This window comes from Curcuma longa, chromosome 20 (genome assembly GCF_044706935.1).
Source record: "Curcuma longa cultivar G26 ecotype Majalengka, Jawa Barat chromosome 20, ITB_CL_G26_1.1, whole genome shotgun sequence".
Taxonomy (NCBI): domain Eukaryota; kingdom Viridiplantae; phylum Streptophyta; class Magnoliopsida; order Zingiberales; family Zingiberaceae; genus Curcuma; species Curcuma longa.
In genome coordinates, this window is record NC_133880.1 from 5,117,045 (window position 1) to 5,133,562 (window position 16,518).

Below are 16,518 nucleotides of genomic sequence, written 5' to 3' on the forward strand. Positions count from 1 at the left end.
ATTTTTTTTTGCCTTATTAAAAAAATTTAAACAACACAAACTTTAATTTGACTCTTATATAACACTATAACGATAAAAAAAAAACATATTTAAAAGTAAAAAAAATATTAATGAATATATCTATGTTTTTTTAATTCAAACACTGTGAGCGGTGAGATAAAAAAAAATTAGGGAGGAAAATATGAGTATCTATATTAAAATAATAGGACATTTTATGGTGAATTAATTTTAATAGCTTTATTAATTATTTATATCACATTTTATGGTAAAATAATATCCCTCGTATACTTGGCCGCCCTCGATCGATTAATCCCTTCTCTCCATGATCATCTACTCCACTCCTCTCCCTCTTCTCCCCATGTCCGTCAGATGACTATCACGGAGAGAAATGAGGGACGTCAAGTAGATGGAGCGGAGTTATATGGACAGAAATGCTGATTCAAATAGACTTAGTCGATTGGAGAGTGGATCTTTTTTCTAAATGGATAGTCAATCAAGTATGGAATCAATCAGTCGAGTATCGAGTCAATTGAGCATGCACGGAGTCAATCGAATAAGAGCTAGTCAATTTCTTAATTAATCAGGATATATCAATTCACAACAGTCTAATTGTTTACAACGGGATGACCTAGCAACATTTCGTGAGATTATCTTGGCTGGAAATTTATCTACAATTGTCGAGCTTCCTCTGCATGTAAATTCATGAAGTAAGCAGTACTTGTCTCAAGACATAATTGAGTTGGTTACGACAAAGCAGAATTATAGAAGTGGAACAAGGTGGAATCTCGACGAAACTGAGACAATGTTTTCCTTCGCCGTGGTCAACTGCAGCGTCGAAATGTCGCAGTTTCTGACTGCAGATAAAAGCAGTTCCTGTTCAAGCTTTGTCGATGGAGTACTGCACAGACTTCAGATTTGACAGTACATCTCGTTGTGCATGAAGCAATAATTCAATCCAAGTTTTTTTTTTCAGAAAAAAAAAGTTCGAGAATGAATTCAGAGAAATGGTCATCTATCTTAATTAAGCTCCCTTTAATTTCCACACACTTTTGCTTGCCTCTTCTTTTGCTTCGGAGTGTGATGAACATTGTATTTAGGAACAGTTTGTGAGCCTCATCTTTTTATTCTCCTGCACGATAAACTATTGAAATTTATGAACTGGGGAATTTATGACACAGCCAAATATGAAATGTTACTGTGCTAATCCTTTTTTTTTGACTCTACGTTTACATTTATAGAAAATGAAGAAGCATTAAATGCAAGGTTAGCAAGTTCTGATGTGAAAATTAATCAAAGATTGCACGTAAAAAAGAGAGCAATTGAAACGATAAATCCAATCACTTAGAATAAATTAAGACTTATTGAACATATCAGTGGGCGGAGAATTTGCAATGATCTAATATACTTTTTCTCTGTTAAACATCTGCTGACTTCCTTAAGAAAGATTGATCCTATTTTATGCGTTGACTATATATACAAAAGAGACAAGAAAGCATCCAAGCATACAGTAACAAAAAGAAATAAGATCCAGTACAAAAATATCGATGAAACTACATCAGATAGCTAGCAGCAAGACATCAATCTTGGTCCGGGACAATCTCTTCCGAGACATCAAGTACTTCTTCCACTTCAACTTCTTTTGCTGCGTACTCTTCCTTCTCGTCGCTGGCTTCACCATCCCTCAGCTGTATCCTGAGTTGTCTCTCTTCTTCATGCCACTGCTTCCACTTAGCCACCCACTCATTCCACTGATCCTGCAACATCTTCCTCTTCTTTCGGTCCTGCTCATTCAACTGCATCGAGACGTCCTGGTCCTCTGCTTCGTACTTCTTGCTGTACTTCTTCAAGTTTTTAGCAATCTCTTCCTCCTTTTCGGCAGTCATGAGGGAGGGTGGCCTCGGACGCCACAAGAACTGTTTCAGTTTTTAAACATAATAAGATTTGAAGAAGCACCATGCCATTAATTTATATCATTTGGAAAAGAAGTTTCGCCTGACCTGATAGAAATGATCCCTGGATATCCTGTATAACAGCTTTCCATTGAAGGACCAAATGTGGAATCCATTTTCCATCTCATGGACTGATGTGACGGCGGTGGCAATGTATCTACAAGCAGTAATATGCATATTTAAGTTCTGGTTGAGACACAAATTAAGAATGTTTAACATCTATAGTTTACTGGAATTAATAAGACTTACCGGCCAGTAGGATCCCATTCGATGTCAGTGGCCATAAAATGCTCCCCTGTTGCCATAGTCTCTAGTTCATCGACATTATAGAACTCCAATTGGCCATTGAAACCTTTCAAGCCAGCAAGCAATATGTAACGGCCAGCAGGGGACCAATAGAGTGCATTTGCCTGCTTTGATTTCAGAGTCATGAGTTTTGAAACTCGGCCTGTGTTTTGACTAGTCCGCATCGAGTAGAAGCTAATGTCAGGCCGAGGACCATCTCCGTGGATAACAGCAAATCTATGGCCCTTGGGCTCCCATGCGAAGGCAATAATTTTGTCATTTTTATTATCCAGTTCAAGAACCTCAATCGGGATATCCCTTTCTTTTATACGGAAAAGCTCAAAACCAGTGTAGGTGCTCTTCTTTGTTTTCGTGTACCTATCAACCTTCACAGCTAGATATTCTCCATTGTTTTGCCAGTACACTTTGCAGTCGCTTACGCTGAATAGATTCTTCTGCCTGAGCTCCTCTTTTCCAGGTATTTGGACAAGGCTCACCTGTTGATTAGTATGACCAACCGGTTTAAAAGCACAACTATGAAAACATAGAAAGATAAGCTTTGCTATACCCTGGCAGGCTGGTTTCCACCACCTTGCTCTGGAACAAAAAGAGCTAATATTGGATCAGTGGGAGACCAACTGAAGTCCACGACATTATCAACCTTCATAGATTTTATATTGACAGGAGTAAATGTTTCAGTTTCATAAACAGCAATGACATTCTTCCCAATACTAGCAAAATATTTGTCTTCCCTACCACCACCCCACCTGAAAAACTAATGCCAATAAGTGAAGGGAAAAAGAACCAATATCATCACTATTTAAAATTAAATCAGAAACATTAAATGAAATTTCAAACACCACCTGATTACAGGCCATGAAATTCCAGAGACGCCACCACTTCCACCAGTGGCAAACTCATCAGCATTTCCTTTAAAGTCTAGCATCAATTTTCCAGTCCTCACATCAAAGATATTTATAACAATTCTCTGCAGTAAAAATAAAAATTAAGCAGGACCAGAAAAGGAGCAGAGAATTAACTCTTTTGACTACCTACATGAGAATCCTGGGGTTTGCTCGGCTCATGGCTGCTATATGTTATGATGTACTTCTCGCCAGGAGAGAAATCAATTTGCCTTACCTGTTAGCAGTAATTATTAGCATTACCTGCATAACAAACTAAACTTGTAAAACATGAATATGACCTGAGGGTGAGCAAATCTCATCAAGCGATTAAAAGTAGAAGCACCACCCCAGACAGCAGCACCCTGCCTATGCACAGTGGCCAAGTAGGTTCCAAGAGGAGACCACTGGACAAAGCTCTCAGTCCAATACTGCAAGGCATAAGATTAACTTTGCATACAATAGCTACAAGCTTCAGGGTTCAGGTATTTCCTTACTTGTCGTTGATGTACGAGTTCAGGCATTAATTGCCTGGGATCATTCCAGAAAACTTCAGTGTTGGAACCTGCACGGATGACGAATTGATCCCGGGCTTTCTCATCTGTAAGCCACTGCTGCAAGTTCTCCTGTAGTAGAAGAATTTTTAAACACAAACCACCCCTTTGTATATCCCAATCAATGTTAGATAACTAATCCAAACACAAACTACAATGCAAAATAAGTTCCTCCTGGTATTCTGTAAATCCAACAAAAGACTCAAAAAGATCATATCACACATATAGATGAATAAAAATCTCCTCAGGTAGCTATTTTCCAAGGATCTACAGAGAACAATGACCCATGACTGAAATCTTAAAGTTCATTGTGGTAAGAAAACTTGTCATGTGTAAACAATCAAAACCAGTTTACATAAAAAGATCAATTCTTTGCACAGAGTTTACTATAATGCTCATTATCAATGAATAAACAGTATAACGTCCTTGATTTAAGTTGCAGTTATAGGAAAATGCATATATCAGTCTCTTACCTAAATCTTAACAATCAATTGTAGATCTCTGATGTTAGAATGTTATCGAGCAACAAGAATAAAGGTCTTATTTGCATAATGCATATATTATTACTAGTATTTAAACAACTATCTACCTTAACAGCAATGCACAAAAAGACAACCTTTCTACTACATAAATTCTGTCAGTCCCAAAAGATAACACAACCCAAAGAGCTACAAAGTGATGACGAGATTCTTCAAACTAGAGAAAATATATTAACTCATAGGTTTTTTTCCCTTTTTTCCAAGAATATGGTATTGTTTGCCAATATTACATTGAGGATCTTATTTAGACACCCAACAGGCCAAAGAGTGAGATAACACAACCCAAAGAGCTACAAAGTGATGACGAGATTCTTCAAACTAGATAAAATATATTAAGTCATAAGTTTTGAATTTTTATTTATTTTTTCCAAGAATATGGTATTGTTTGCCACTATTACATTGAGGATCTTATTTAGACACCCAACAGGCCAAAGAGTGAGATAAAGGAAATGAAAAAAGTAGATTAAAAAATTTACCCCAACCATATATGGTTTGATTTCAGAAGCTTTCCACTCCTCTGGGACCTTCATGTACTTTTCAAAATCATCCAATACATTAACAGCAAATATGTGAGATTTATCTAATTTGTATCCATTTGTTTTTTCTCGTGCCAACTCTGCTTCCTGAAATCAAAAGCAAAATAATGCAAATTTTAGTCTTCCACCTAGTGCAAAGCATGATTTAACTCTAGGGACAAAGTACCTGAGCCGTGTTGTATTCAATGAAGCAATACCCAAGAGTCTTTTGTGTTTCTGAGTTAACTGGCATCCAGATTCCTCGTTCTCTAATTGTCCCAATCTGACTATATATTTTGCGAACCACGCCTTCCAATTTCTCAAATTTCTCCGGAGGCACAACTGGCAAATTGTCAACCACGATAATGTTTCCGAATCCTCCTTCAAACTCCAAAGGATCATCTTGGTACAAATCTCCATCATCATCACTGATGAATAAAAACACACAATCAATAAGGACCCCCCCCAAAAAAAAAATCTAATGGATGCAGCATAACATGCAAGGTTATGGTCATCACCTTTGGATCCCAAAATCCACACCCGGAGGGAGTTGGATTGAATCCAGATTAATGGAAGAGAGATCAATACCAAGGCGTGCGGTAGATGCCTCTATATCTGCCATTGAAATAACCTCTGCCATCTTCTAAACAGAAGAGTAGAACCTTCTGCAGAGAAATCCAACAAGATGCCACACAATAATTGCCACACAATCTTCGCATGGAGATAAACCAGGTTCAGATGTTATCAGTGTCGAAGTAACAAAGTATATCTGTCAATAGTCCAAGTAACGGCGTAAAAGAACTGAAAGAAACAATTTGCTGCAACAAATACTGAAGAATCTAGATCGATCTAAAACGACGAAATCACTTTTTTCTTCTTCTACGTGGATTAGGGTTCCGGTAAGTAGGGATCTTACAGAGATGTTGACTCTCTTTCCGAGATCTCCGATCGTCGCAGAAGACTGCCGCGCAGTAGGCTGCAATGGCATCGCAGCCGCCGAGGGGTTATTAAAGGACGACGAGGATGGTGCGGAATTAGGATTTTCCTCGTTGATGACGTGGCGGAATACGTAGAGTCGTAGAGCATGTAAATAAATAGCAAAAAGAAATCTATATGATAAATATTTTTTTTCCAATTTTGATTTTTTTTTACAGAGACATTTTGGTGAATTTTATAGAATTCATTGTTCAGAATTCTCTCTGGAAAATTGCAATTTATATATTAATTTGAAAATATTTGGGTCGATGTATAGAAACATAATTGAGGAAGTCAATTTTTGTGTCAGGATTTTATAATTTTACTTGAAGCAAATAATTAGCAAGAAAATTTAATTTAATTATTTTTTAAAAAATTAACATATAAGGTTTTAGTGTTCATTTGATAAGAATTTATTTTTATTTATTAAATATATACAAAATTAATTAAATAAATGATTTATTAAATTAAATCAACAAACTTCAACACGCGTATTTATTGGTGAATACAATGTTCACAAAAAATTATCAATAAAATTATAAATATTATAACATCGAATATTATCAATTAAATTATAAATAATTAAAAAATAATAATATCACAACGAAATAAGTTTTAAAAAAAATCAAACTTGAATGATTATTTTAACAATTTAAATAATATTAAAACTAATTTCATTTGGCTTGTTACCTTATTAAAAAAATTTGAACAACATAAAAAATTAGAGAGTGGCGAGGTAAAAAAAAATTGAGAGGAAAATATGAGTATGTATGTTAAAATAATAGGAGAATTAATTTTAATAGCTTTATTAATTATTTATATCACATAACCTATTTTTTAAAAACATTTATAATTTTATTGCTCGCTGCCTCCTCTCCTGCTCCGTTTTGCCCACCGACCCATGGCGGCGGCGGCCGTCAGCCAGTGGCCGCGTGTGTTGACTCCGAGTCGCCTCGTGCAGATCATCCGGCGGCAGAAGGACCCCTCCGCCGCCCTCCGCCTCCTCGACACCGCTCCACTCCGCTACCCCTCCTACCGCCACAACTCCCTCGTCTACTCCGCCGTCCTCGATTCCCTCCTCTCCGCCTGAACCCCTCCCGGTCTCCGCCATCTCCTCCCTCCTCTACCGCCTCTCTCTCCGCGAGTCTTGCCCCTCCCCCGACCCCCTCTTCGCCCGCGCCATCGCCGCACTCTCCGGGGATCCCCCCACCGCCCTCGCCCTGTTCGTCCGGGTTCTTCCCCGATCCAACTCGCCTTCATGGTCATGTTCCTTCCATGCCCTTCTCCGCCTCCTCCTCTCCGGGGGCCACCTCACCCTCGCCCTCGGTATCGTCGCGCGGTGCGCCGGGAGACGCGAAGTCCAATTTGGCTCCCCTGCACTAAACCTCCTCCTCGACGAACTCTGCCGCGCCGGCCGCCCCGATGCGGCCCTCCAGGCGTTCTCCGCCTTCAAAGATGTCTGCTGCCACCCCGATCGCGACACTTACCGCATCCTCATGCGCGGCCTCTGCGATGCAGGCCGCCTCGACGATGCCTACCACTTGCTCCTCTCCATGCTCTGGCGGATCTCCCAGAAGGGCTGTGACGCCGACGTTGTCGTGTACCGGACTCTCATCGAGGCGTTGCACCGGCACGGGCGGACAGCCGATGCGGAGGATATCCTCGCCAGAGTGCTCCTCAAGGGGCTCAAATCCCCAAAACGCCGGCGGACCTTCTGCGGGCCTGTGCTGAGCGGGCTGAACGCGGAGGAGGTCAATAAGGTAATTGACGAGGCGCTGGTGGTCCGAGGGATCAAGAGCCTGGCGAGCTACAAAGCTATGCTCGGGGATTTGTATGCAGAAGGGAGACTTGTCGATGCCCAACAAATGTTCGATGAAATGATCGAAAGTGGGTTTAGGCCAACTGTGTCCATTTTTGAAGACAAGATTGGTGCTTTATGCCGGGAGGGGAAGGCGGACGATGCAGCAAATGTGTTGTCCAAGGAAATGATAGAGAATGGTTGTGTTCCATCTGTCCGTGCTTACAATCTAGTCATGGAAAGATTATGCAAGGAGGGGCAGCCAACGAGGGCAGTGGAGTACTTGAGCAAGATGGAGAAGCAGTTGGGTTGTGTGCCACAGAAGGAAACATTCACTATTTTGATCGATGGCCTGTGCGGCGAACGTCAATTTCCTGAGGCGGCGCAGATTTTGGAGAAGATGCTGAGGAGGAGGTATCGACCGACCAGGGCCGTCTTTGGCAATGTAATCCAGGGGCTGTGTTTGGAAGGCAGGATATTTGAAGCTGTGCTGTGGTTAGAGGAAATGATCAGCCATGGTAAGATTCCTGAGGCAGAAACCTGGACCTCGCTCGCTTCTCAAGTTTGTCCTGTCGATGGCACAGTGGAAGCTTTGATCTCGGACGTGTTGGAACACACCACTGTTTCTGATTGAGTAATTATGATTACAGTTAAGAACAGCACAGGTTCGCAGATGAGTTGTCACCACAAAGTATATTGTTGGATTCCAATGTTGAAGGACAGCTACAGCAAATAACAAAATTAAAGGACAAATTCCAATAAAAAAATTTGACTAACTGCTCGATCATGAGAAACCTAGCAAATTACAAGGTTAAATCTAAATTCACAGTGCACCACATTCTACATCTTCTAACTCTGACTGTGCCACACCCCCAATTTGGCTTTCAGCATCAGTACTGCTTTGGTTCTCATTGTTGCCATTGACGACGCTGGGATGCATAACATGCTCAGAAATTCTCTTTGAATTGTTCCAAGGATTCGCCGGAAAACTTATCAGGCCGCCATATTGAAACCCATGCAAACCACTGGAATTATATACTCCAACTAGTCCTCCGTATGCATGAGGAGGAAAAGGCTGTGTCACATAATTAACATGTCCATAATATCCATAGTTGGGGTAAAGATATCCTGGATAGGGAGCATAGAAGGGTCCTCTTCCACCTCTTTGATCATCTCTCACATTATGATAATCATAATCATACCTGTTGTTAGCATATTTTCTGTCATCCTTGGGGATGGCAATCTTAACCTCCACTAGTTTGCCATTCAATTCATGGTGGCTGTTCCGTAGCACCATTGCGACTGGCTCCTCGGAATAAAATGTGATGAAACCGAAGCCTCTTGATCGTCGCGTCATACCATCGAACATTACTACTGCATCAACCACGGAACCAAACTTCTCGAAATAGCTCTGGAGGTCATGCTGATCCACGTTGTCTGGCAAACCCCCAATGAAAATCTTTTTTGAATTCGTGCCGTGGGCGTCACCATTGTCGTTGAATGATCTCATGGATTGCCCATTCTGGTCTGGATTCAGGAATTCACGGTTTTGATGTGGATGAACTCGAAGAGCAGCTCTTCTCACTGTGACCTAAACAGATCAAAGAAAAGGACGAAGATTGTCATACTCCATTTCACTTCAAAGATGCGAAAGACTGAGAAAGAAAAAGAAGGAACAGTCACCGTTCTTCCGCGAATGACATGCTTCTTGTCCTCCTTGAGCGCGCTCTCGGCGGCCTGTGGGTCAGCGAACTTTACGAAACCGAAGCCTCTCGCATTCCCGGTGACTCGGTCCTTAATCACCACAGCCTCCTCCACCTCACCGTACCTCGCGAAATAGTCCGCCAGCGCCTCCTCCCTCGTGTCCGACGACAGGCCGCCTACGAACAGCTTCCCCCGCTCCAACTCCGACGGTGGTGCGCCAACGGCCGCAGACGGCGGCGGCAAGCGCGGGGACATCTCCGTTCCTGCTCGCTAGGGTTTTAGCTTCCGAGCAAAGCAACGACGCGAGAAATGAAACGGAGAGGATTCGGTAATTGGCTTAGCGATTGGGAGCCGGCTTTCATCAACAATGAACGGTGGATGAACCATTGCTGCTCATCCTACGGCGTATAACGTGCATTATGTATTTTATGATCCGAATCCGTTACGGCTGCGGTCAAAATTAGGGTTCCTTTTGGGGATTGGATCGGATCTAGGTTTTGGTTCACTTTCTGGAGTCGGTGATGACGGAGAGCTTCTCGATGAGAATTTATCGCTCCCTTTCTCTTGGCTTCATGTATCATCGTTAAATGTCGCTCAAGCCGTTAGCTTTGCAGTGCATTCGTTTGCTGTTGTTGCTTCAGAATCGTTTGTTCTACGTTCCATATGAATTTCTCCATGATAACTAGCAGCATAAGTCCTGTAGGAGTCTAGATGAGGCGAGAATGATGGTGATGGCGGATCGCTGGTTTATTGCATCATCTCCACCTCAAAAATCAATCAGGAAATTTTACAAAAGTCAAGCTTGATTCCAGTAGGAATTCCTGAGAACGTATTCATCATGCAAAAAAACAAAAAATGCTTTCATTGAGAGTTGAACTCAAGACCTCCCGCTTACTAAACGGGTGCTCTAACCAACTGAGCTATGAAAGCCATACAGTACTATTGGATCTTATCTAAATTCTAAATATGTTTTTTCCATAAATAATTAGTGTGTTTTCTACTATCGCTGGGTTATTACTTGTCAAACTACAATAATTATATGAACAAATTTGTGTTTTCACAAGCTATCTGAATGGAATGCATGTTATTATCGGACTGAATTGAGTATTCAGTTAAAATTAAATTAAACTAAATCGAATAAATAAAAAAATTGATTAAATTGATTTTTTCGAACCAATCGAACTGATCAAATTTTTCAATAAAAATCGAACAAACCGAATCGATATTTTATTGGTTAATTCGGTTTTAACCGAATTAACCAATTTTTTTTAATATTATAAAAATTTTACTAATTAATTAGGTATTTATAAATTTATTTATTTAAAATTTATAAATTATTTTTCTAATTTAAATAATTCAGTTTATTCGATTTAACCGAATAAGGAATTTTAAAATCGAAATCTAACCGAATTAACCGAATTTTATGGAAAAATAACTAAAATTTTGAAATAATCAAATCAAATTTTTTAATTCGATCGGTTCAATCGATTTATTTGATTTAATCGAATTGTTGCTCACCTCTAATTGTCAAGACTTTCCTTTGTTGTTCTTGCTTCGTCCTTTATTAACTATACGTTTATTCTTTTGGTCTTAACAAAATTTCAAGCATTTTGTTAGGAGTATGTAGCCTATAGTATACTATATCAATGCAAACAAGTAGGAATTCCTGGGAGGGAATGTATTCATCATATAATGCATAAAAACCAATAATGCTTTGATTGAGAGTTGAACTGAAGACCTCCCACATCATACAATGCAAAAAAACCAAAAATGCTTTCATTGAGAGTTGAACTCAAGACCTCCCACTTACTAAACGGGTGCTCTAACCAACTGAGCTATGAAAGCCATACAGTAAATTATTGGACCTTACCTATATTCTAAATATGGTTTTCCATAAATAATTAATGTGTTTTCCATAAACAAATTTGTGTTTTCGCACGCTATCTGAATGGAATGCATGTTATTGTGAATAGGACTGAGTATTCGATTAAAATTGAATCGAATAAATTAATTTTTTTTGAACTAGTCGAACCGATCAAATTTTTCAATAAAAATCAAACAAACTGAATTGATATTTTATCGGTTAATTCAATTTTTAATCAAATTTTTTAATATTATAAAAAATTTTACTAATTAATTAGGAATTTATAAATTTATTTATTTAAAATTTATAAATTATTTATTCTAATTTAAATAATTTGGTTTATTCGATTTAATTGAATAAGAATTTTAAAATCGAAATCGAACCGAATTAACCGAATTTTATAGAAAAAATAATTAAAATTTTGAAATAATCAAACTGAATTTTTTAATTCGATCGGTTTAACCGAACTGTTACTTACCCCTAATTGTTTGTTCTTTTGGTCTTAACAAAATTTCAAGCATTTTGTTAGGCAAATACGTAGTATAGTATACGAATTGTTACTTACCCCTAATTGTTTGTTCTTTTGGTCTTAACAAAATTTCAAGCATTTTGTTAGGCAAATACATAGTATAGTATACGAATTGTTACTTACCCCTAATTGTTTGTTCTTTTGGTCTTAACAAAATTTCAAGCATTTTGTTAGGCAAATACGTAGTATAGTATACTATATCAATGCAATCAAGTAGGAATTTCTGGGAATGTATTCATCATACAATGCAAAAACACCAATAATGCTTTCGAGTTGAACTCAAGACCTCCCGCTTACAAAACAGGTGCTCTAACCAACTGAGCTATAAAAAACATATAACACTTTATTGGACCTTATATAAATTCTAAATATGTTTTTTTCCATAAATAAATTTTTAAAAAATAATTAACGCTATAGTCGATATGGTATTTTAATCTCCCCATCCAATCTCGCCTTCGCCCGCCCTGAGCTTCTCCAATCCCACCTCTCCTTACTCCCCAAGCTCCAAAGTGCGCAGAAGGTCTTTCCTTTTCCGGCCGCGGCTCGATCCCATGTTGCCTTTGCCGCTGCTGCCCAGTGCCTAGGGCCTCCAATAAATTGGGGCCTATTTTTAAAAATTATTAATCATTATATATATATATATATATATCTATATATTTTGAGATAATAAGAAATTTTTAAAATATCTTTATTAGATTTTGGAAAGATTTGGCATGATCATTATATTTTATAGAGATTTGGCATGATCATTGAATTTCATAGAGATTTTGGCATGATTCCAATATATTTAATATTTCTCAATTATTAAAACTTTAATTTTATTAGTTTCTTTATATTCCTCTCCTCCTTCTTTATTAACCTAATAATCTATTTTGCTCAACTTCAAACATTTTACTTATTTGATAGTTTATTTTCTTTCCTCAAGACATTTTTGAAATCATCACAAGGGGTGTAAGGAGAGTAACGATCAGAATTAAGATCTTTTATTACATATTTTTCTATGATCTTAAAACCTAAAGGTATTGTCTTCCTTATTTCTCTATTAAAAATTTTTTTTATGCTTCTGTTAATTTCTTATTTTTTTATCAATGATTCCTGTTGTAAACTTGTAATCTTATTCGCAGTTAATACTATTAGCAAATTTTTATAATATAAAGATATGAACATTATTATTGTATTAGATAAATTAAAAGGTTTTATTTCTTTTTTGAATGAGTATAGAGAAAATTGATTCATATCTGCTAAAGAAATTGCAAATGAAATAAATATAGAAATTTAATTAATAATTTTATATCTCAAAAAGCTAGAAATTTTAATTTTATATAAAAAATTTATTTTTAAAATTAATATTTTAATTTATTTTTAAAAAATTTTAAACCCACCATTATCAATCTCAAATCCGAATAAAAAAAATGAAAGAAATTTTTTTAAAATAATAATAATTATTTTAAAAAAAATTTGCCTAGGGCCTCCCAGAGACTTGAGCTGCCCCTGCTGCCGCCTCTCGCACCGGAGTTGTGGCGGCACCTGATGCGATCGGCACCAACTCGGAGCTAGAAAGCTTGTGCGAAGAAGGCAGGATCGAGGCCGCCTTTCGACTGACCGATGAGATTGGATAAACGAGACACCCCCATTCCACCTGTAACCCTCTTGCTGCTGCACCGCTCTCGCGCCGCCGCAGGATCACTCGATCTCCTCAGGCGCGAAATACGCATCGTTCGGCAGTCGACGTTTAAACGGACCAAATTTAGATGTGACGTAGTTAGGTTATCGTATCAAATAAATTTTAAAATTAATTTTGAATAAATTTTAAAATTATCTTGAGCAAAATTTGTTATTTGGGAGAAGGGATTCAAAAATTTTTTAAAAAAGACGATTGGATTTATAAAATTTATTTGCCGATTGATTCGTTAACAAATTTTTATCGTCTCCGAAATATAATTGAGTTGGTTACAAAGAATTAGATTTGTTGAAGTGGACAAATATAGAATTTCAATAAAATTAAGATAATATTCTTTTCCATTATGATCAATTATAATTTCTCAATTTATCTAAATCGTAAAATCAAGATGTTTTTTTTCATCATGATAATTTTTCAATCTACTTCTTCATAGATGATCGTAAAATCGATTGTATAAGATAGAGCTCGAGCTCGAGCTTTATCTTATACAATCGTGAACTTTCCGCTTGTGCGACCCCGCGACCATTCCGGCATTGGCTTCCATTGCTCCGGCAGATCTCTCCAAAGATCCAACTTTTTTCCCGGCTTCCTCGCTCAAATCTCTACCAAAACATGAGGAACGACGAGGGAGACAAAGGCAGCGAGATCGGGGCAGCCTCCGCTTCCGATCGGAGCCCAAGAAGCACCACCGACGAAGGCTGAGGACTCGATCACCACCTGACCTGATGCCATCTCCCGAGGATTCTTTTCCCTTCTTTTTCTTTTCTCTTCCGTTTCCGTCCGTTTCTGCAGGGATTTTTTCCCCTCTTTAATTTCTTTCCTGCGATCCGATGCTGACGAAGAAGAAAAACCAGTTGAAGAACTTCTGCATCTTTGTTTCTCTTTTCCCCCTCTTTTTCGTCTTCCTTTCCGCAGGAATTCGTTACTCATCCCTTAGATTTTATTTTCCTTTCTTCTCCGCAAGGATTCCTTTTCCTTTCTCCATCCACACCTCGGAGTAACAGAGCATAAGAAACTAAGAATCAAGAAACTTTGACCACAACTTGTACACAGCAAGTTTGCTTTGGTCATGTGCTTGGTTAGTTTCACAATAGCAGTTTAGATCTTGAGCCTTCTACCGCTGTGTGAGGGTAGGGCTAGCCCCTTCACAATCAAATAAGCCAAGATCATTTTGTTTTTTTTCAAACAAAAAACCAAATGTACTATTCTAAAAGCCCACAAATCTGATTGAAATCGACATATTTGAACTGTTTGGTAACAAAATAGCGGAAAAGATCTGTTTTTTCTCCCCCAAGTCCATAAACCCTAAGTCGATTTTTCTTCAACGATGCACTAGAAAGAAGCTCATTACCGTTTTGCAGAAGGATCGGCTTCATCGTTGTGGCAATCCACAGCAATCAAACAACCTCATCGAAGCATCTCTCCGGCGAATACTTCTCCCCGCCGTTCGACGGCCGACACGCGTCCGTTCCTCGCGTCTCCTCTCCTCTTCAGGCGCCGGCCATCCCGTGGCTGCAGGCTACCCCGGATCGGGCCCTCCTCCGCCTCGGGAAGATGGGCGGTGGCGCGATCGAGGAGCCCGTGAACGAGATCAGGCTCACAGCACCGTACCGCAGCGGCGCAGCGCATCCGGAATGCCAGTGGCGACGAATCTGTGCCTCGAGCTCGGCGCATTCCCTTCAATTATTGTCCCGTGATATACAATTAATTATACATATAGTTTTTTATTATCCATTTCAATAAATATATATATATATATATAATTTTTATATTTTAAAAAGGAAAAAATATTTTCAAAAAAAAATTATAATTGGTTTACAAATAAAATTTTGCAAGAATACTAACTTTTAGCTGCTTCCTAAATTTGACAAAGTTAGTTACTCTTTCTAATAGTGATGGTGAAAAATAAAATTAATGAATCTCTGATAAAGTTGATAGAATGTCTTTTCTAATAGTGGTCAATTATAATTTTTTAATTTATTTTTTTTATAAATGATCATAAGACTGACCGTGTAGAACTACTAAAGTAGTGAATTTTTTTTATTATAATAAAAAAAATTCATAAAATTATGTTTTTATAAAATAAATAAATAATTGGTCACACAACCACATGTGTTTATCTTTGTGATATGCTTCAATGAGAGTATTAATTTGAAGTCCTTTTATTCCTCATGAACTCACCATGTAACCCCTTTGATGCCTAAGTTACTTCAAGTTCAATCGAACAACATCAAACCCTAAAGGACACGAGTGCAAGATGTTGGAGAGAATCAAATGTGCCTTAGGAAGATTAGTTTACTTAGTTTTTGTATTTGGGCATGTAAGTTGGGAGTCTATCCATATCCATATTTGGGTGCCTAATTATATTAACTATGAAGTAGTCTTTCAACGTTTGTCTTTAAGTGGGAGCCTTCCTCAAGCTACAAGAGATTTAAAGTTCCAAATCATTTGGAACTAAGAAGAGTTTATCAATTAGATGTCTAATTTTAGGTAAGATAATATTATTGTCTCACAATCTCTCTCTTCAGTAAAAGGTAGAATCTGTCATCTCAGTGACTCCACATAGTCGATTTACAATCATCTATGAAGAAATAAATCGAGAAGTTGTAATTAGCTATTATAGGAGAGGATATTACTTCGGCTTTATTAAAATTCAATTTTTGCCCACTTCAATAAATCTACTCAACAATAATCAACTCAATCATGTCTTGAAGACTCCACAATCTCTCTCATTCCTTAGAGGTGAGTCATATTCTTCTTGACCTAGATCTTATCTTTCAACAATATTTTTATGCAATGGTAAAACACTTAGAAGAACAAATAAGAAGATTAAATTTGAATCTCAACATAGATGAATATTTGAAAGATTAATCTTTAAATGTCCATCAACTATGTTTCAAATTTATCCGATAAATGAATAGGCAAAAGATCGTCTACTTCCGAGATTAATCGAGTACCTATATCAACTTGAATTGCCCCTATCTCATCTTCCCTATGTCCTAAATAGTGATCGAATCACACTAACTAAACAAATTCAATGTTTTTTTATGTAAATACAAATTGATCTCCACTTGAAACAAACAAACAAACAAATGATGATAAACACAAAATTGATCAATCAGTGCTATGTTTGAATTTTGGAACCCTAGCTATGTGTTTCCAAAGTAAAAGGCAGGCATCCATGTATGTCTCCTGCACCAAGCTATTCCAGTGACAGGGACCT

General features: G+C 38.0%; 3 protein-coding genes and 2 non-coding genes across 5 annotated transcripts; 1 reads left to right on the forward strand and 4 right to left on the reverse strand.

Annotated features, from left to right (window-relative positions):
• Positions 1-1,427: 1,427 nt before the first annotated feature.
• On the reverse strand, positions 1,428-5,695 carry LOC141813345 (eukaryotic translation initiation factor 3 subunit B-like). Its single transcript, XM_074701295.1, has 12 exons — positions 5,661-5,695; positions 5,263-5,409; positions 4,932-5,172; positions 4,706-4,852; positions 3,634-3,762; positions 3,439-3,567; positions 3,291-3,374; positions 3,098-3,222; positions 2,803-3,001; positions 2,199-2,731; positions 1,998-2,106; positions 1,428-1,913 (listed from the first exon to the last, which is right to left on the reverse strand). Exons 2-12 carry the CDS (start codon positions 5,382-5,384, stop codon positions 1,578-1,580), a joined length of 2,154 nt encoding a protein of 717 aa, XP_074557396.1. The 5' UTR covers positions 5,385-5,409; positions 5,661-5,695; the 3' UTR covers positions 1,428-1,577.
• A 920-nt stretch (positions 5,696-6,615) lies between these two features.
• Positions 6,616-8,195, forward strand: LOC141813695 (pentatricopeptide repeat-containing protein At1g05600). The gene is given in 2 exon segments (XM_074701669.1): positions 6,616-6,806; positions 6,808-8,195. Coding segments are annotated over 2 exon segments (1,530 nt in total). The 5' UTR covers positions 6,616-6,620; the 3' UTR covers positions 8,152-8,195.
• A 62-nt stretch (positions 8,196-8,257) lies between these two features.
• LOC141813696 (RNA-binding protein 1-like) lies at positions 8,258-9,497 on the reverse strand. The gene is made up of 2 exons (XM_074701670.1): positions 9,201-9,497; positions 8,258-9,108 (listed from the first exon to the last, which is right to left on the reverse strand). The coding sequence occupies exons 1-2, from the start codon at positions 9,474-9,476 to the stop codon at positions 8,341-8,343; spliced, it is 1,044 nt and encodes a 347-aa protein (XP_074557771.1). The 5' UTR covers positions 9,477-9,497; the 3' UTR covers positions 8,258-8,340.
• A 580-nt stretch (positions 9,498-10,077) lies between these two features.
• TRNAT-AGU (transfer RNA threonine (anticodon AGU)) lies at positions 10,078-10,151 on the reverse strand. Its single transcript has one exon. It is a non-coding gene; the product is annotated as a tRNA-Thr (tRNA).
• An 841-nt stretch (positions 10,152-10,992) lies between these two features.
• TRNAT-AGU (transfer RNA threonine (anticodon AGU)) lies at positions 10,993-11,066 on the reverse strand. The gene has a single exon. It is a non-coding gene; the product is annotated as a tRNA-Thr (tRNA).
• Between the last annotated feature and the right edge of the window lie 5,452 nt (positions 11,067-16,518).

What these genes read in the sequence shown, in the direction of transcription:
- LOC141813345 (XM_074701295.1), bottom strand. Translation starts at nt 5,384, where the DNA reads ATGGCAGAGGTTATTTCAATGGCAGATATAGAGGCATCTACCGCACGC. An exon ending in AACTCGTACATCAACGACAA is followed by an intron (nt 3,568 to 3,633) that starts GTAAGGAAATAC and finishes TATGCCTTGCAG; the next exon opens with TATTGGACTGAGAGCTTTGT. An exon ending in TGAGATTTGCTCACCCTCAG is followed by an intron (nt 3,375 to 3,438) that starts GTCATATTCATG and finishes TACTGCTAACAG; the next exon opens with GTAAGGCAAATTGATTTCTC.
- LOC141813696 (XM_074701670.1), bottom strand. Translation starts at nt 9,476, where the DNA reads ATGTCCCCGCGCTTGCCGCCGCCGTCTGCGGCCGTTGGCGCACCACCG. An exon ending in ATGTCATTCGCGGAAGAACG is followed by an intron (nt 9,109 to 9,200) that starts GTGACTGTTCCT and finishes TGATCTGTTTAG; the next exon opens with GTCACAGTGAGAAGAGCTGC.